Source organism: Carassius gibelio, chromosome B10 (assembly GCF_023724105.1).
Source record: "Carassius gibelio isolate Cgi1373 ecotype wild population from Czech Republic chromosome B10, carGib1.2-hapl.c, whole genome shotgun sequence".
NCBI classification, from domain to species: domain Eukaryota; kingdom Metazoa; phylum Chordata; class Actinopteri; order Cypriniformes; family Cyprinidae; genus Carassius; species Carassius gibelio.
The window spans coordinates 23,192,443-23,209,622 of record NC_068405.1 but is presented as its reverse complement, the minus strand read 5'-3'; the positions used below and the strand labels follow the sequence as shown (position 1 = coordinate 23,209,622).

The window sequence follows — 17,180 nt, the reverse complement described above, 5'->3', positions numbered from 1 at the left end:
TAGATAATAATCAAATAATAGTCTTAAATGCTTTTACATTTTATTTCTGCATCTGTAATTTGTGCCCACAGAACCATGTCTCGTGAATTTCTCCTAGTTTTCATCGGTGTTGTTCCTGACAGCAGCACTAGATGGCACTGTTCCGCTTTGCCAAAGAAACAGGTAAAGATTTCTGATAAAGACCAGAGGGACCTACAAAAGTCTTATGGCTTTCCATTTATTATCCTTTTATTAGTTTAATTTCTTCAGTCATAGCTATCAATAAATGGCCACTTATATTTCACCATAAAACCTTTCAGTGGTCTAATGGTTGTATCATTCCATAGTGGGTGTGCAGGACACAGTCTAGGTTGTAGTAGACTATAAGGGTTTTATTTCCACAATTTTGTAATCACTATTCATTAAAAAGCTTTTGTTGTAAAGATAAATAATTTGACCCATGCTGCAGCAGTGAGTTCTAAAAATACATCACAATCACCGGTTACTTACAGGAAATTAACCCTGAAGACACATTCATTATCTCTGGCTGCCATTCGTCACAGCTTGAAAATGAAGCCTGTTTCATGCATCTGCTAATTTACTAATTAACTGCTGCATATTTACTACAATATCTGTGTATAAAGGAATATAGCTGTTTTGCATATGAAGGTTTTGGGGGTGACTGAAGATTTACACTGATTTGTGTTTATTCCATACTGCATTTAAACGTGATTTGCTTAAATGTATAGCTGTGTGTTAAATAAGAGATCTAGTATTTCACACGTAGAGCAATTAAATAACATCGAGCACTGATGCATATGTGGGTGTATTTCTATGAACATTTTTATAATATGCAAAATGTGAGAAAATGTAATCCCAGTGTAAAAATTTATTTTATGTGGTATTTTATATGTACAGAATTGAATACCAAATGAATTCATTAGATATACCATTATTTATATATATATATATATATATATATATATATATATATATATGATCTTATACTTAGTAAAGGAAAAATATGTACTCAAGTGTTAATAAGAAAATCTTGCTCTATTCGTAAAACAGAGTATCACTTACCGCATTTTTTTAGGCCGTATATTATATATTAATACGTTATATACATCTCTTTTAGACTTCCTTAAACGAAGCCCCGCCCATTGTGCGTCAGACCCCGCCCCCTGCGCATGTGTGCCTGTGTCGGCATTGGTGAGAAATCAGCGCTGGAACAGATGAGGGAATGTCAAACTTGTTGCCGATGCCCGAGGCTCGACACATCCGATTCAAGGATAAACGACAAAACCCTCCTGGAGCCAGAAGCATTTGATGGAACAGCGCGTGTTTTATGGACGATATTAAATAAAATGCCGATTAATTTCTGTGCTGAATACATTTCATAATGTGACAACAAAAGGGATCCAGGGCTCTCCAGTTACAAACAGCGCGCACACACAGCGGTGCATCGAGTCTCCTCACAGGACTGAAAGCACGCTCGAAGTTCTCCTCGGAGGACCGTCGATTGAATGCATTTATCTACTCTTTTTGAATTCATGTAAGTGTTTAATATAGAATAATTAGTCGGGATCGCGCGCATTGCATTGGAGATGTGAACAGGGGACATGTGGTCCGCGCGCTGGTTTGCACTCCTCTGGATTTGTGTTGAACGACTTGGAGAGTTACGCATCGAATAACGATGTAAACGAGTTTATTTTTATTTTTTTTAAGATGTGCATTTTTCAGTGCCGTTGCTCTAAGGACATACAAAGAGGAGTTCGCGTTTTTACGCTTATGCTGGAATTGAGGTACTTCCAATTGTCATCTGATATCTTACTTTAGAGTCATTTGAATATTTGTCAATAAGCGCATGCATGCATGCTAAATGTAAACTTTATTATTATTTTTAATTACTAAATATGTTATTGAAAATATTGAAAATATATAATATTTTCAATTTAAATCGGTTGCTAACATGGGCCCCTGAGAGAGACAAAAGAAAAAAATATATCTGAAAAGTACAACAACAAAAAAGCATTGTTTGATTCAATTGTTTATTATTATTTGCAGTGACAAACACACAGGAATTTAATCCCAGTGGACTGAAAATGAACTCTAATTATAACAGTGCCGGATTTCATATGAAAGGGCCGTCGGTAGCTGTGGAGCCCATGATGGGTCCTCTAAATGAATCCCCCATACAGGGACTCAACTTTGTCTCAAATAGAGACCAGTATGGATTCCAGACTCATGCCCATGGGGATATGCACGCCTTGGGAGTTCAGCCACAACATCAACTCCACATGCAAGGACCGTTCAACCATCAACCTCCTAACCACGACCAGCATTCACATCTGTACCAGGACAACGTCCCCGCTTGCCTGCACGGGGATAGACACATGGGCTTCAATAACAACGCAGGTCACCCGCATATGTTTGAAGGAGGATTCGGTCAGCAGCTCGCAGAAGCACAGTCACGAGAATGCATTTCACAGCAGCAGCAGCAACAGAGAATGGCCACAATGCCTGAATTTCAACCACATGGCCATCCGAACGGTACCCATGCCGTTCCAGCACCGTGTCTTCCACTAGACCAGTCACCAAACCGGGCCGCATCGTTCCACGGCCTGCCATCCTCGTCCCCCGAAACCCACAGACTGGAACATTACAGGCTTTTTCCACAGGGCAGGATGGGGGGATCAGAGCACTGTTTTCCCTGTGATCCTCTGACGGGGAATTTCGACATGACAGGATTCTCCACTGCGGACTCTTCAGAGCACAAACTTCCCTATTGTGAAACAGGGAACCAAGTGGTCGGGGGTCATTTTTCCACTTGTAATCGAAGTGGCTCCCGAGGGCCCATGATGGGCGGCTCTAAAGTTGACCAGCAGTTACCTCAACAGAACGTGTTTTCGGACCGATTCGGGAACCGGGGGAAAATGGATCCGGGGGTTAACGCTAGACACCACCTCATGCCCCAGCAAAGACCGGGACCCGTCGCCAGGCAGAACCCCGGTTCCCCTGCGCTTCCACGGTTTTATCACACTCCGGACTATGTAGCGAACAATACAGACGTTCAAGGTGGTGGTCCGATGGTCCACGTTCAGCACGGCCACCTGGACCGGCCCATACATAGACTGAACAACCATAACATGCATCCCTTTGGGGAACCGGTGTTTGATGTCCCCCAGCTAGCCCCTCAGCCCCCACATCACCCTCACCTCAGCTCACTGCCTTATTTGAATATGGCAAAAAGACCACGGTTTGATCTCCCAAACGGCTCTGCTGGAGAGAGCTGCAGCCCCCTAAGCAACAGCTTACATAATCGGCCCAATCTTGAGAACCACCTCTCCCCCTCAGCTTTCCCTTCTCCCATGGGGGACTTTGCGTCTCATGTGACGGATGGGTTTCCATCAGGCCCCCTACCCTTGAGCTCCGGCCCACAGCAACAGCAGCGGCAGCAGAATGCGGCGATGATGATCAAACAAATGGCATCGAGGAGCCAGCAGCAGAGAATGAGACAACCCGACCTGCAACAGTTAAGTCTCCACGGGGACGTCACATCAAACGGCATGGTCTGCCGAGGCCCTCTGGGTAGTGTGTCTCAGTCCAATTTCGAGAAGAAGCATAATTTTCATGGAAACTTTGACAGCCCCCACCTACCTCAAGAAAACTCATGGTTTCCTGAGCCGCAGCAGCATTGTAGAGAAACAAACACGCATGCCTTGGAGCAGGCAGAGAATGGACACAACATTATTTTTAGGCAAGGCGTCACAAGCATGGACATGCAGTCTTTGAATTCTCCGGGAGCGCATCATCCATTCGAAAATAATGTCAGTAATCCTCTGCATATGCAGTCTCCCGATGAGAGCAACATGCAGTCAGGCGCACCCACAGACAGGAGGCCGGCTGAATTCGGAGGAATGGCGATGAGGAGGCAGCACAGCTTCCCTCCTGGAGGGCCGACTCAACAGGGAGCCCCCCAGAGCAATCCTCCAGGATTTAGCTCCTCTCCAGGGAACTATCCCGCCCATCCCGAGTACCTCTCCAGCCAGCACCTGTCAGTCAATAAGCTTGGGGCCCTCTCTTTGGGGAATTTGAACAAAGCCAGTACAAAAGACAGTGTGTTTGGCCAAAGCTGTCTGGCAGCCCTCTCCACGGCCTGCCAGAATATGATCGCCAGCCTTGGGGCCCCGAACCTCAATGTGACTTTTAATAAGAAAAGTCAAAATGAGGCCAAACGCAAAGCAGGCCAGGTTGAGCAGGACATAAATAGCAGTGGCAGTAGCGGCCCAGGGGCAGAGTATTTCCAGGGCAATGCTTCTCAGAATAGTCAAACGCCTTGCTCTGGGAATAACAACAATACGACGGCAGGTCAAAGTGGTACGGGCCAGATGGCGAAAAGGGAAGCGAGCACCCTTTCCCCGAATGACAACATGGAGTCTGGATGTGAGGGAAAAATGGCAACAGGCAAGGGGAGGGGGAAGAAGAGACGCGACAGCGGGCACATCAGTCCTGGAAACTTCTCCCCTCCATGCGGCGGTAACCCTGTTGTCAGTCCGACTCAGCAGGGTTCTGCTTTGAACATGGGCATGGAGGGCCCGGAGAGGTCCCTGGTCTCACCTTCCTTTGGAAAGCCCGATCTTGCAACCTCGATGGACAGCGGCATTCAAAGCGTGGGCAAGTCTGATGGCGTTTCGCCGTGCATGGATTATTTAGACGAAGCCAGCCCCAACTACAGCGCTGAGGACCCCAGGCCTTGCAGAGCTGGCATGAAGTGTAATTCTGAAAACAGGGCCGGCTACAATGACAATACGTGCATGGAACAGGTCCGGACGCCGCTGAGCAACCCGGGCCAGGACGAGGTTCATCCTCTGGAGATCTTGCAGGCTCAGATCCAGCTGCAAAGACAGCAGTTCAGCATCTCTGAGGACCAGCCGATGGGAGGGAAAACGAGCAAAAAGGCAGACTGCCAGGCCGGTCTGAACGGAGAGTGCACCTTGGCCAGTTCTAGCCCGGTCGCAGGCAAGGGCTCTGTGAATACCATTGACCTTGACTCTCTCATGACAGAGCAGCATGCCACCTGGTATGTCCCTGGCAACAAGACTCTGATAGAGGACCCCAGTAATGACAAGTGCCTGGGATACTGGGATCGAGCACGGGGCCAGAGTGACAACAAAGAAGGTAAACTTCATTGACTTGCAGTGAGAGCATGATGAATTGGGGTTTTTATGGACTGTTGAGTTTACTTTGATGGCTTAATGGTTGAATAATGAACAACCCAAGGTAGCTTAACCTCAGGCGCAGGGACCCATTTACAACTAATCTGTCACCCAGAAGTGAGCTTTAATTAGCACACTTTAAAACAATCAGTCTTGAGCTGACAGAAAACAGGATGCAAAATAATAATTAACTCACTGACAGCAGAGAAAGTTTGTTTGGCTCTGCAATTTGCATTACAATAAGTCACAATACAATATATATGTTAATTTATAATTTTTTAAATAGTATTAATCTGGTTTGTGTGTGTGTATTATTCATATATATGCATGCATGTATACACACAAACGTATAAATGAAAATTAATTAAAATAAATTATTGGAAAATATTATTAGTTTAGATTAGATTAATTAGATTAGTTGGATTATTAGTAATAATATTTCAGATATTTTTGAACATTTTACACAAGACATGCAAGTGACTAACATAATGCAAACTGAATGTTTTGATTCCAGTTGTACTTGCATTTAAGTTTTATCTAGGATCTGTGGTTGAGATTTTAAGTACATTCAGATCTCAGTTACAGATCCTCTTTGTGTTAAATCTAAGTGCAAATAAAGTGGAATCAAAACCTCCAGTAACTTGTGCAGTTTTCTTCTGAAAACAATGCTGCATTTAGAAAATTTGTCTGCAGTGTTTAATTTGTTCCTGGTAGCATAAGTGATTTTACCCCAGGCTTTCTTATCAAATTATTTACTGGAAATTTTACACGGCTGTTCAAATGTATTGTCGATGGTGTAAAATATCAGTCAAGAGCATCGTAGGTCACAGAGCTCCAGTTCCTAGAATTTCTTGTTGAATGCCACAGCAAACACACGGGTGTTATTTTGGCAACAAACATTGTCTAAGGAGGTTAGAACAGCCAAGTTTGCGATTAATTTGACTGCAGGCACGTTAGAGCTCGCAGTGGCGTTATTAACCCATGAGGTCTGACAGCAGCGCTGCGCGAGGGTTAAACGCAGGCGTTAGGCGCGTGGCCAAGATTCAGTGTTGTTTTACCTCAGAATACTCTTTCCTGTCTCTTCACGCTTTGTGATTGGTCCCGTCGGTCCTATAATTGCGTGCCATCAGATATGTCATAATCAGGCATGTGGCATGGCATTCATCAGGGGACGTGTTTGATTTTCACGATAGTCAAGAGGACGGTCAGAATTATTTTCTTAACAGGAGTGTCTCAAGAACTTGTAACTTAAAACATCCAAATGTTGTTACATAGCCACAGTATTCCCTTCACACACACACACACACACACAAACACATCTGTTTTTGCATTTATCTCTTTTTCCATCTTTTGCACCAGGAATTGAGTTCCTTACTTTATTTAATTTTTTTATTATCATTTTTTTAACTGCAGTAGCTCTCTCTCTGTGCACATCAGAATGTTATGAAGTTTTGCAGCAGTTTTAATCAAAATAATGTGTTGAGCCGGTTTTATTTAGTTATCTGTTGAGATATGCTTTTTAAATTTCATTTTAACAGCTCAATGGAAATTAGTTACTGTATAAAACTGCAATAATTTCAGGGACATGATTTAAATGCATCTCGGCCAAATGTAGCACAGATGCAAGCTGCAAAAAGCACGTTATCAGAAAGCTCCAACTCTGAGTGTTTTTATTGTTTTGCCTAATAAATGGAGAAGGTTGTCAGATGCAATTTCTCAGACGGGGCTGTCGGATATTCTGACAGCTTTGTAGCTCTGAGAATAAACACTAAAGGCCAGAACAGACAGAAAACAAAGGAGAAGATGCAATGGTCTCCTGGGGAAAACGACTGAAAACAACACTCCACAAACAGACTGAGAACACAGGTATAGGGATGCGTTTTGTGAGGAAGGGACGTCAGCTATGTGAAGAGAAAAGAGGGCTTGATATCTATGTGGAAAATATCAGCAAACAGTGTACACTCCAAACGCTGTGTAACTTGCAGATCCTTTACAAAAATGAGCTTTCATGTCTTTGAACCTTTTCCCTGTTTGTCAGAAAAGCCAGATATCTCAGTGGCTCTGGAAAAACAAATTTGTAAACAGTGTACACTTTGTGCAAGTTGCATATCCTAAAATAACCATCAATGCCTTTGAAACGTTTCCTCATTTATCAAAAGTACTCATTTGTTGTAATTGTGGCTTTCTTCTGCATATAATATAGGCTCATATTTAATTGTAGTCAGTTTTACAGCTAATATCTGTGGGTTGCATGATGGATAGCAATTTGAGCATTGCATACGCAGATGCACACCTTTCTATGGGAGTGTTAGTTTGCCGAGCAGAATTAATTAGTGTCTTCTTGTGTCCATGTGGTACACTGCATTTTTCCATGAGGAATGTCAGTTTGGAAATGAAAAAAAAAAACATGATCTTGTCTTGGCATGTATTGAATTCCGCTTTTGCATTTTGTCGAGGGACAGGCCTGTATCGTCAGAGATGCATCACTTTGATTTGTGCATCATCTCTCAGTGCTAAACATTAAGGAACAGTTTAAATTCTGCCGTGGATAATTCACCATTATTTTTTCAACATATTTTTTTGGTTAAGCATAAATGGAGATGTTAAGCAGAATGTTCAAGCTGCTCTTTTCCATGAAATGAAAAAAGATGGTTTTGTATCATCAATCCTCAACATTAAGTCTCACTGAATACTCTCACTGAAAATTCCCATCAAAGCTCTCTTTATAATATTATCACCCAGCTTTAATCTGCTAAATGCAATTATAAGGCATGAAGATATTTGTTTTGACTTATGATTTTGAATGACCTACAGTAAATTGAAATTGTAAAATTGTCTTTAACAATTAAACATTGCAATGGAAAAGGAGATATTAGTCAGATTGTTCTAGCTGCTCTTTTCCATTAAAATAAAAATGATGTTGATTTTAATACCACCCAACTCAGAAAAAAAAAACAATATTCTCTATATGTTATATCCAATTATAATATATATATATATATATATATATATATATATATATATATATATATATATATATAACATCAAAGTGCTCTGTATCACTCTGTTTTATCGCCTAGCTGTAAACAGTTAAATGCAACTATAAGGAATTAAGATATAAACATTAACGTTGTTGTTTTTTCTAAAGAAAATGCTCTGAAACAATGTGTATTGTTAAAAGCAATACAAAAATACATTTTACTTAATTTGACTCATGGTACAGTCAAACACAAGCATGAAAGACATCTGAGCTTTAATGGAGAACAATAATTTTATGTTTACAAAGTTAGCAAAAGAAAGGAAAAAAACATGATTTTGAATGACTTAAGAGAATAAGTAAATAATGACAAAATTTTGACTTTTGGCAAAAATGCTCCTTTAAGAAAAAATGCAGTGCAGATATTAGGCAGAATGTCCAAGCTGCTCTTTTCCATAAAACTAAAAATAATTATATTTCATATCAAGCTCCAACATAAGTCTAAAATGCTATATTCTATCACTGAAAATGCCCAACCAAGCTCTCTATTTTACACTTAGTTTTTTATTTAATTTTTTTAGCCGTGAAAATATTAAGATACTATAAACATTAACATCGTAATTTCTGTGACACTGCTTTCAAACCATGTGCAGTATGAAGAGTGGTATAGGAATAAATTTGGTTTTCAAATTTGAATTGAAATTATCTTTTCAAAAAGTTCAACCGAACAGAGAGCTGGAGGTGGAGGGGAAGATTTTCGTTTAACAGAAAGTAAAAAAGAGAAAAGAAAATAGCATGAGGGCGAGTGAATAATGTCAAAATGTTAATCTAAAATGCATCTTCGAAGATTAAAAATACATGTTTTGTGGCTGTTCTTAAAGCCGCGGGCCCATTACAGATAGATCATCCATTAAGCTCTGATCCCAGATGTAAATTTTCCGCATCACCTCATATGTTGTTGTTGTCGTCGTCATATGTGTCTCTAAGATCATTAATGGTTCTTCTTAGCAACCCCACCCACAGAAACATAAACCAACAAGTTAGTTTCTCCCCCCTCATTTGTAAGTGACCAGAGCCTGCCTGTGAACTGCATATGGAGCAGAAGGGTGTTGCTTTTCCAGTGCGTACGCTTTAGTGCATGTGTTGTGCTGGCCAAGAGAACATGTCTAAGAGCCAGACAGAGCAGTCAGCCATCCAGACAGCAGTCAGCCATCCAGACTGGGCCCCACAGCTGGCCCGCTTTCTCAGCCCTTCCCCTCTCCAGATCCAGGGCCGGCGCTCATGAAGGCGATCCCTGTCCGCTGCGCGCCGGTGGAGGAGGAGGTGGGGGGGGGGACGGCCCCAGGGCTCTGATGTGAAACTCCTTTAGTGCTTTGGGCCCTCGAAAACTGTGAAAAGCTCTTTCATATCCCTTGGCCTGGGTCCCGCGCTCTCTTTAGAATATTTTAGAATAATTTCATTCTAATTTGTCAATGGAAATTCAAACCATATAACAGCATATAAAAACAGGTTCTAGAGGGACTAGTTTATGTAAAAGAGCGCGCCGGTGCCAAGTTATTTCCACGCTCTTGTGTGGGGAGGCACCCACTGCGTCCCCTGCAGTTCTGTTGGCTGCTGTTGAGAGACTCGCAATATAAGCGCTTAACAATGATATGGACACAATCCCGGCGTTTGAGTAATGAAGTCTGCACTGTCGGGATGATTCGCAAGATGGAGTTTAAAAGAGCAGTTCGTGCAAAAACGAGCGTTCTGTCACTGTTTGCTCGCCCTCGTTTCTTTACGAACCGCAGGGTTTCTGTGGCACACAAAAGAGAGTTTGAAGAGGGTCCTGGCTGCTCTTTTCCACAACACTCAACTCGACACAAGACTGAAGGGGGAGTATGAATAGGGAGTATATTGGAGTCATTTAGACATTTTTATATAGGCTATATATTTTTTTATAATTATTATAAAATACTCATAAATGGAGTTAGATAGGACTTTCTTTTTACATCTGTTCTATATTTGGTCAAGTTGCTTTTTAATCATGCCCTTTAAATCATGCATTAAAATATAAATTGTCTATCTTCCATTAATCTGTTCAAACAGAAAAAGATCACAAGATTTATTCCTAAACTATTCCTTCACTGTAATGTTTCATCCTCATTTATTGTGCGTTATTCCAGACGTGTGTGATGTGATTGTAATGTTTTTCATGTCTCCTCACAGGACATGGGTAGGAGCGCTCCTCTGCTGGCTCTCCTTAGCGTTTCACAAAAAAAAAAAAAGGTAAGACAGTCCAATCTATCAGATATATATCAGTCGATCGGGTTTCAGAAGTAAAAATGCTGTTTTAAATCAAACTTTCAAGATGAGCTCTGAAGTGATATTTGCTTATGTGATTTCAAATTCATGCAAAAAAAAAAAAAAAAATCATGTTTAGTAGCCAAATTCTCTGTGAAGATCCGAGAGAACGAACCACCAATCAGAGAGCTCGCTGTTACCATGGAAACAGAATTTGCTCCAAAAAAGCTCATCAGTCACTGCCCACTCCCATGAAGCATTGCGAATGATGTAATCAAGTCAGCTTCCTTAGACTCTCAAACTACTTCTGTATTAGAATGTTGCAATAAACATTGAAATGTATACAATATATTTAAAATCATAATAGATGATACATTGTAGTCATGAATTTTTATTAGATTTAAAAAAATATGTCTGTGTAATTATTTGAATTCATTTTTATTTCAGTTTTAGCTTTATTTATTACAGTGATGTGAAGTAAATGAAAATGAGAACTTAATTCCACAGCTTTTCAAACTATGTATCTATTTTATTTAAAATATATAATTATATATTTAAAAAAAATCAGTGTTATTTAAGTGTCATTGAGGAACTATTAAAGTTTTTATTTTTAATTTCAGTTAAATTTTATTTTTGTCATTTGTATTATTTTTTTTTATTTATCTTTCAAGTTATAAATGTCTACAAATGAGAAATGTTTCCTTGCCTAAGTTTTAGGTTATTTTTATATTTTATTCCAGTTACATTATTTCAAGTAATGAAAATAATTTGTATGGTTTTAGTTAAGTATAATAATCCTTATATTATGATTCTATACTAGTCCAGAGTTTTATATTGTACCAGTGTTTTTGATGTGACTACATCATTCACAATGCATCATGGGATATGAATTTCTTTGGGTCAGAGTTTGTGTTGTTGTAGTTCATCTTAGAGCTTGTTGGTTTGGGTATTTTTTCTAATGTGAAAAAACCTCACAATCCAAGGGCGTCGCGCGGTGATCTGTACCGACTCGCTTAATTTCCACAGAACGAGCCGCAGCCGCTGTGCCATCTGTCTCCCGCCGTTTGAGCGCGACGGCTCCCGTTGCTATTCCTGCGAGCCGTCCACGGCGACAGGATGACTGACGTGTGTTGCATCTCTCCACAGGTGCTGCACGATCTCGCTGTGAGGGTGGGGGTGGGACCTGGAGGAAGCCACCCGCGGTGTCCGGAAACCTCGGGACGCGGGGGTGGGGAGGGGGGACGGAGGGGCCCCTGCTGTTCCTCTCACTTCCAGATGCGACTTAAACTCATCCAGAACAACTCTAACCACTTTGGGACCTCGCTGGCTGCTTTCTGTAACTGTAAGGATGATGGCTGGCTTGGTGTTTTCCAGCAGTAATTGGAGACATTTTTTTTTTTACTAGCCCCAGAGAAACCGCAAACTCTCCGGGTGTCCGTAGAGTGAGTCTTCAGGCCAACAGAGTCTCTTTAGATGGACTGGAGACGAGAGACAATGGGATACAGGAAATACACAAGCACACCAGACTGGAATCTTGGACAGCGAGGCTCAGTTGCTTTTAGTGTATTTTTATCTTCTATAAAGTTCCACTTTTGCTGGGATTACCTCATTTTTTTAAGACTTGCAAGTGAGGGTTTAACTAGTTAGTCCGAGAGCGCGCCGCTCTCTATAAATATTTATTATCCCTGTTTTTCGGCGAAGCTTCTTTATTTGTGAACTTCAGCGTTGCGTTTAATCCATCTTTTTCGGTTACATTATGTTCTCTCTTTTTTTTGGGGGGGAAGGGTTTGTGTCCAACTCCCAGAATTCTGACAGTGAGCCGCCATCCAATAGAGACTGAATTCCTTCGCACGAGAGGGAAGCAGCGTGTTATAAAGCTTCCCATTCTCCGAGGTCTCCAGCAGCAGGCTCCTTGTCTGTGGTGGGTCAACCTTTTGACTTTGAAAGGCCAGTGGGGGTTCTGTCCTCTCCCTACTGTTTTTGGAAATTTGATATTCACCCTGAGAACATCCCTTTGTGACCTGCCTGGCCGGCATCGGAATGCCATTGTTTCAAGTCGAAACTCTCCTTTGCTTGGGTTTTCCCTCTTTACCAAGCCTCCATTGAGACCCTGAGCTTCCCTCTGCCTTTAAACCAACTGATGGTGAATATGTTTAGTCGGAATTGGCAGGCTATTCAAGCGAGGACAATAGTCGGAGACAAAAGACTTTCCTTTTAAGAAAATAGGTTTTCTTCTGGAGAGAAAAGGGTCTTTAACCAATTTTTTGGTCTTCGACACCTCTCTGTTTCCTTGTTCTACCTCTTTTCTCCGTTTTTCTCTCATTATTGTGATATACACGAAGCTTAAAGTGAAGTTATTTGTGTCCGCAGAGTTTTTTGTAAATAACCTGTATATTATGAATCACTTATTAACAATAAATATGTTGTAAATTATGCTTTTTTCCCCGATTCCTCTGTCCTCTGCTGCCATCTCATTCAATATTTTCCTATGAAATGTGGCGTTCTTCCCAAGAGAAAACCTAAATTAGCACGCTCTCCATAGTTACTGCTTGAAGTTTCTAAATGGCGACGAGGATTGTTTTAAAAGGATGATTATATCCATTTTTGTTTGATTAGGGGGCACCGGGTTTGAGATATGCATGAGAAATGCTGTCTTTATGTTTACCCTGTACTAATCTTAAACAGTGGGAAAATACTTTCAACTGAGAGAGAGAAAGAGAAGTCAGACGAGGAGACTTGTTTGTGAAATGCTTGGCTACAAATCTCCAGTGGTTTGGACGAGCCTCGAGACCTCTGGCTTTGGGTGGTGAAGTCTCCCGAGTATTGATCGTGATTACTCCGGCATTCTTTTATGTAAATCATTGCTTATTGATAGTGAAACTAGGTCAAAGATGTAAAGTGCAAATTGCAGTGTGTTCGCGAAGGGCCGTTTTCGAAACCTTGGAAACCATTTCCTAGAAGAATGTATAAAGTGCATGTGTACGCACACAACATGTGCTGATTACACTAAGCAGATGTTATAGTTCAGCGCTCCTCAACTGGTTTTGTTTCAGCACTCATACTGAACAGAAATAAAACACTGACATTTTGTATTATTACCATGAACTGCATAGGCCCAAAAAGGAATATGCAAAATTATTAACATAACATAAACAACTTTATAATTGCATAAACATCAACAGAATGTGATCTACCAGCTTAACACATAAAAACAAAAACTTTGGATTTTATTAGCAGAATAAGTAGTGACATGAGTTTGTGCCATATATATATATATATATATATATATATATATATATATATATATATATATATATATATATATATATATATATATATATATATATATATATAAAATCTGTTTTTAAAAAGATTGAGACATAATGACAGGAGGCCAGACTAATTAAAATGCAGAGTATGCTGATCAATTAAACCTAAATCTGTGGCTTTATAAAAAATCTGCTGATATAATTTCAACATTTAGAGATTTGTCTCCTCTGTGCTTTGGAAAACTTTTTTTCCCCACCAAAAGCAAATATTTGTTTTCATAGTCAATAATTAAATGCATTAATATATTATTTATTCAAATAGATTTTTTTGTTCAAACACATCTAGAATATAGATGCATGCAATCAAATTTTATGTGTATATATATATATATATATATATATATATATATATATATATATATATATATATATATATATATATATATATATATATATATATATATATATATAATATGTGTGTGTGTGTGTGTGTGTGTGTGATTGCACAGCCTCAGATGAAGACATGGTGTTTTCTTCTCTTCTACAAGTTGATAAGCCTGTTAATTTTAGTACCCCAGCTATGCATGGCTATATAACTGCATGCATTTATTATTTGAATTTAGCATTACTGTTGATGATCAGACCAGACCTGCAACAGATGTGCAGATGTTTAGTTGGAACACACTAGTTGATTCTGACTTAAACCAAAAATCTCGAGAAACAGAGCATAAATGTAACAAAAACTTCTACTGAACTCCAGTTGCAATATCACAGTGTCGTATTAGCAGTCGAGAGTTTTGTGCTCTCTACACGTCTCCGCTGATATTTACATCTCTATTCCAGCGCAGCCGAGAGAAGCAGTCAATACCATGGCGATTCTGATTCCCAGGAGTGACGCACCGTCTAAAAGACGGAATCTCTAACAGGAAACGCAGTCTGAAAAATGTCCTAGTGCAGTTAGGCCGAAGGTGCATTTTCTTTGGCTGGCGCCAGACATTCTTGCTCTTGTTTTTCCAATTTACTGGAGCTACAGTGAGACAGTTTTCCCATTTGGAGATGACTGCAAACCTCTGCTTTTAATATTGTTGATTGTCATTACGAGAGCCACTTTTAGATGTATTTACGAAAAACTCATTTGGTTCTGGTGCCAACGTGAAAAAATGTTCAACCGCAGACGAGTTTCTAAATGCTCAAATTAGATCTGCACATTTTGAAAGCCCTAGAGTTGGGTTTAATCGATCAGCAAACTCCACATTTTAATTAATCCGGCCTCCTGATGTCATTACGTCTCACTTAAGCTTATTAAAAACTGATTTGATTTGTTCTGCATCCAACATTAAGCTATTTCGCTCTTCCAGGCAAGATAACGCTCGGGTTATCCGTGTTTGTTTAAGACGCCAATGGCTTTGCCATTCCCCATGCAGCGCGTGCGTCGGCCAGAGCGCAACCACATGGTTAAATCCTCACATACATGTTAATATGCAACACAAGTGGCTCTAAAATTGCAGGCCTTTGAGAGCTTTGACAGTCTGTGCATTCATTCAGTCCCAAAGCAGGTTTTCCTATTCATCTCCGCTCACAGAGGAACACCATGGTGGGACTGCTGGAGAACGGGACAGAGAGTGGAGGAGGAGAAGGAGGAGGGGTATCTAAGCCCAGCTTGGCTTCAAGAATGGGATTCAGCAATTGGTGTGCAAATGGCAGTGTCTCCCACAGTCCGGCGATCCCCAAGGAGCCCAACAGTGGAGGGCCACTGGCTTGGGTCTCTTGTCTGTCCTCTGAATTTTTCATAGGTCAGCCTTCACAATACACACTTAAATAGCTGGGCAGAGCCGATGGAAATCAGCATAGAGAGAGAAAGAGAGGGGGAGAATCCACCCCCCACCTCTCGAACAATGGGAATAAACAAAGATTTTGCTATCTTTTTAAGGAGAGCTCATCCAAAAGCAAGCTGTTTGAAAGAGGAGAGACGTTTCAGTTTTTTTTCTTCTTCAGGAGAGTATGAGGAAAGGGGGATGGAGAGCATCTCTTGTGCTTTGGAATGCTTCGCAATCCTTATATTTTTCTTTCCGTCCCCATTAGGGTGGACGTGCACCCGGGTCGTCTGAAACTTCCTTTTGTTTGCGCTCTATGGGCCGAGGAACCCAGTGGCATTGGCTGCTTCAGGCTGCTTGGATTCACTTAACGCTTCTATTATCTCTAATGGTTTTGGATGGGTTGTAAAGAGTTTCATGTGTTTTATCTAGTTGGGTGGCGGTGGGAGGGAAACCGCAAGATGTAATTGACTGATTGTTATATGTAGCCTTCATTGAGAAAGTAAAAGCGCTAAATGTCATTGAAGACGTAGTAGCATTTACTAACATTTGCATTTGCATTAAATGTGTGCATGTGAAGTGTGCCGCTGATTTATTTGGCAGGTCGTAGATCATCCAGACCAGCGGCCCTCGGCTGGTTTGGCTTCAGGGCTCTGGTTTTAGATTGGACGTCAAATCATGACTCAATACGGTCGCCAAGTTATTATATATTTTTTTGGTTTATTATTGGTTTCGTGCAATCGGTCCTCTATTAGTTAACATCCTAATGGCACTTGCTCGGCTGGAGGCACACTGCGTGCATCTTCTGCACATTGTTTTAGTCAATCACCTGAGCCGTAAATGTCACGTGACTAATTACCCAGCATTTATTACGTCCTGACAGTGCTGATTGACTGATGGCACCAGGGGCCCTTCATTAGCGATTATCCTAAACTGTGACGTCAATTTCACACTTTTACGAATCCCCAAAAACAATCAGGAACATGTAAAACATATGCTATAAAATAATTTATATATATATATAAATATATATAATGTTGCATGTAAAAAGTGCAACAAATGTTGCTTTGGATAAATGTGAATGCATGATGTTTGCATTTTGTTTACTACACAAAACCTTGTTGCAAATAATGTAGTCTGGTTTGTATTTTCTTTTATCATGCATATTTTTTCTACGCAACCTGTTCATGTTGGTGTCCATCTAATTTGACTCGCTTTATCAAGTTACAGATTATTTCCACCTTTGACGTCAACAAAATAAGATACGGATGTGTTTTCTTTTCTAAGTTGATGAGCCTAATTTTACGCATTTGTATTTGCCAGATGCGTTTATCAAAAGCCACTCACATTGCGTTGAAGGTATAATTTTGTCTTTTTTTTGCATTCAACATCATTTCACTGTCTGTGACGTTTTCCGAACAGACCTGCAAGTCGTTTTTGGGTCACGACCCACTGTTTGAGGGCCACTCATGATCCAGACCATATGGATATGGATTTGGAAGACCCCCATCCCCCCACAAGCTTGACTTGTGGCTCTTGGTCGGTTGCCGTACGTATGACTCAACATGGCTAGGGATTCAGGGGTGGAAACATCAATACAGCTTTTTCTTTTCGCCTCTTTTCTCTCTTTTTCACTCCC

The 17,180-nt window shown here is 40.6% G+C and overlaps 1 protein-coding gene across 1 annotated transcript; it reads left to right on the top strand.

The window, feature by feature from the left end:
- The first annotated feature begins 8 nt into the window (after positions 1-8).
- Positions 9-12,891, top strand: LOC127966224 (transcriptional activator MN1). Its single transcript, XM_052567069.1, has 5 exons — positions 9-162; positions 1,118-1,784; positions 2,047-5,160; positions 10,384-10,443; positions 11,605-12,891. The coding sequence occupies exons 3-4, from the start codon at positions 2,085-2,087 to the stop codon at positions 10,392-10,394; spliced, it is 3,087 nt and encodes a 1,028-aa protein (XP_052423029.1). The 5' UTR covers positions 9-162; positions 1,118-1,784; positions 2,047-2,084; the 3' UTR covers positions 10,395-10,443; positions 11,605-12,891.
- Positions 12,892-17,180: the final 4,289 nt, after the last annotated feature.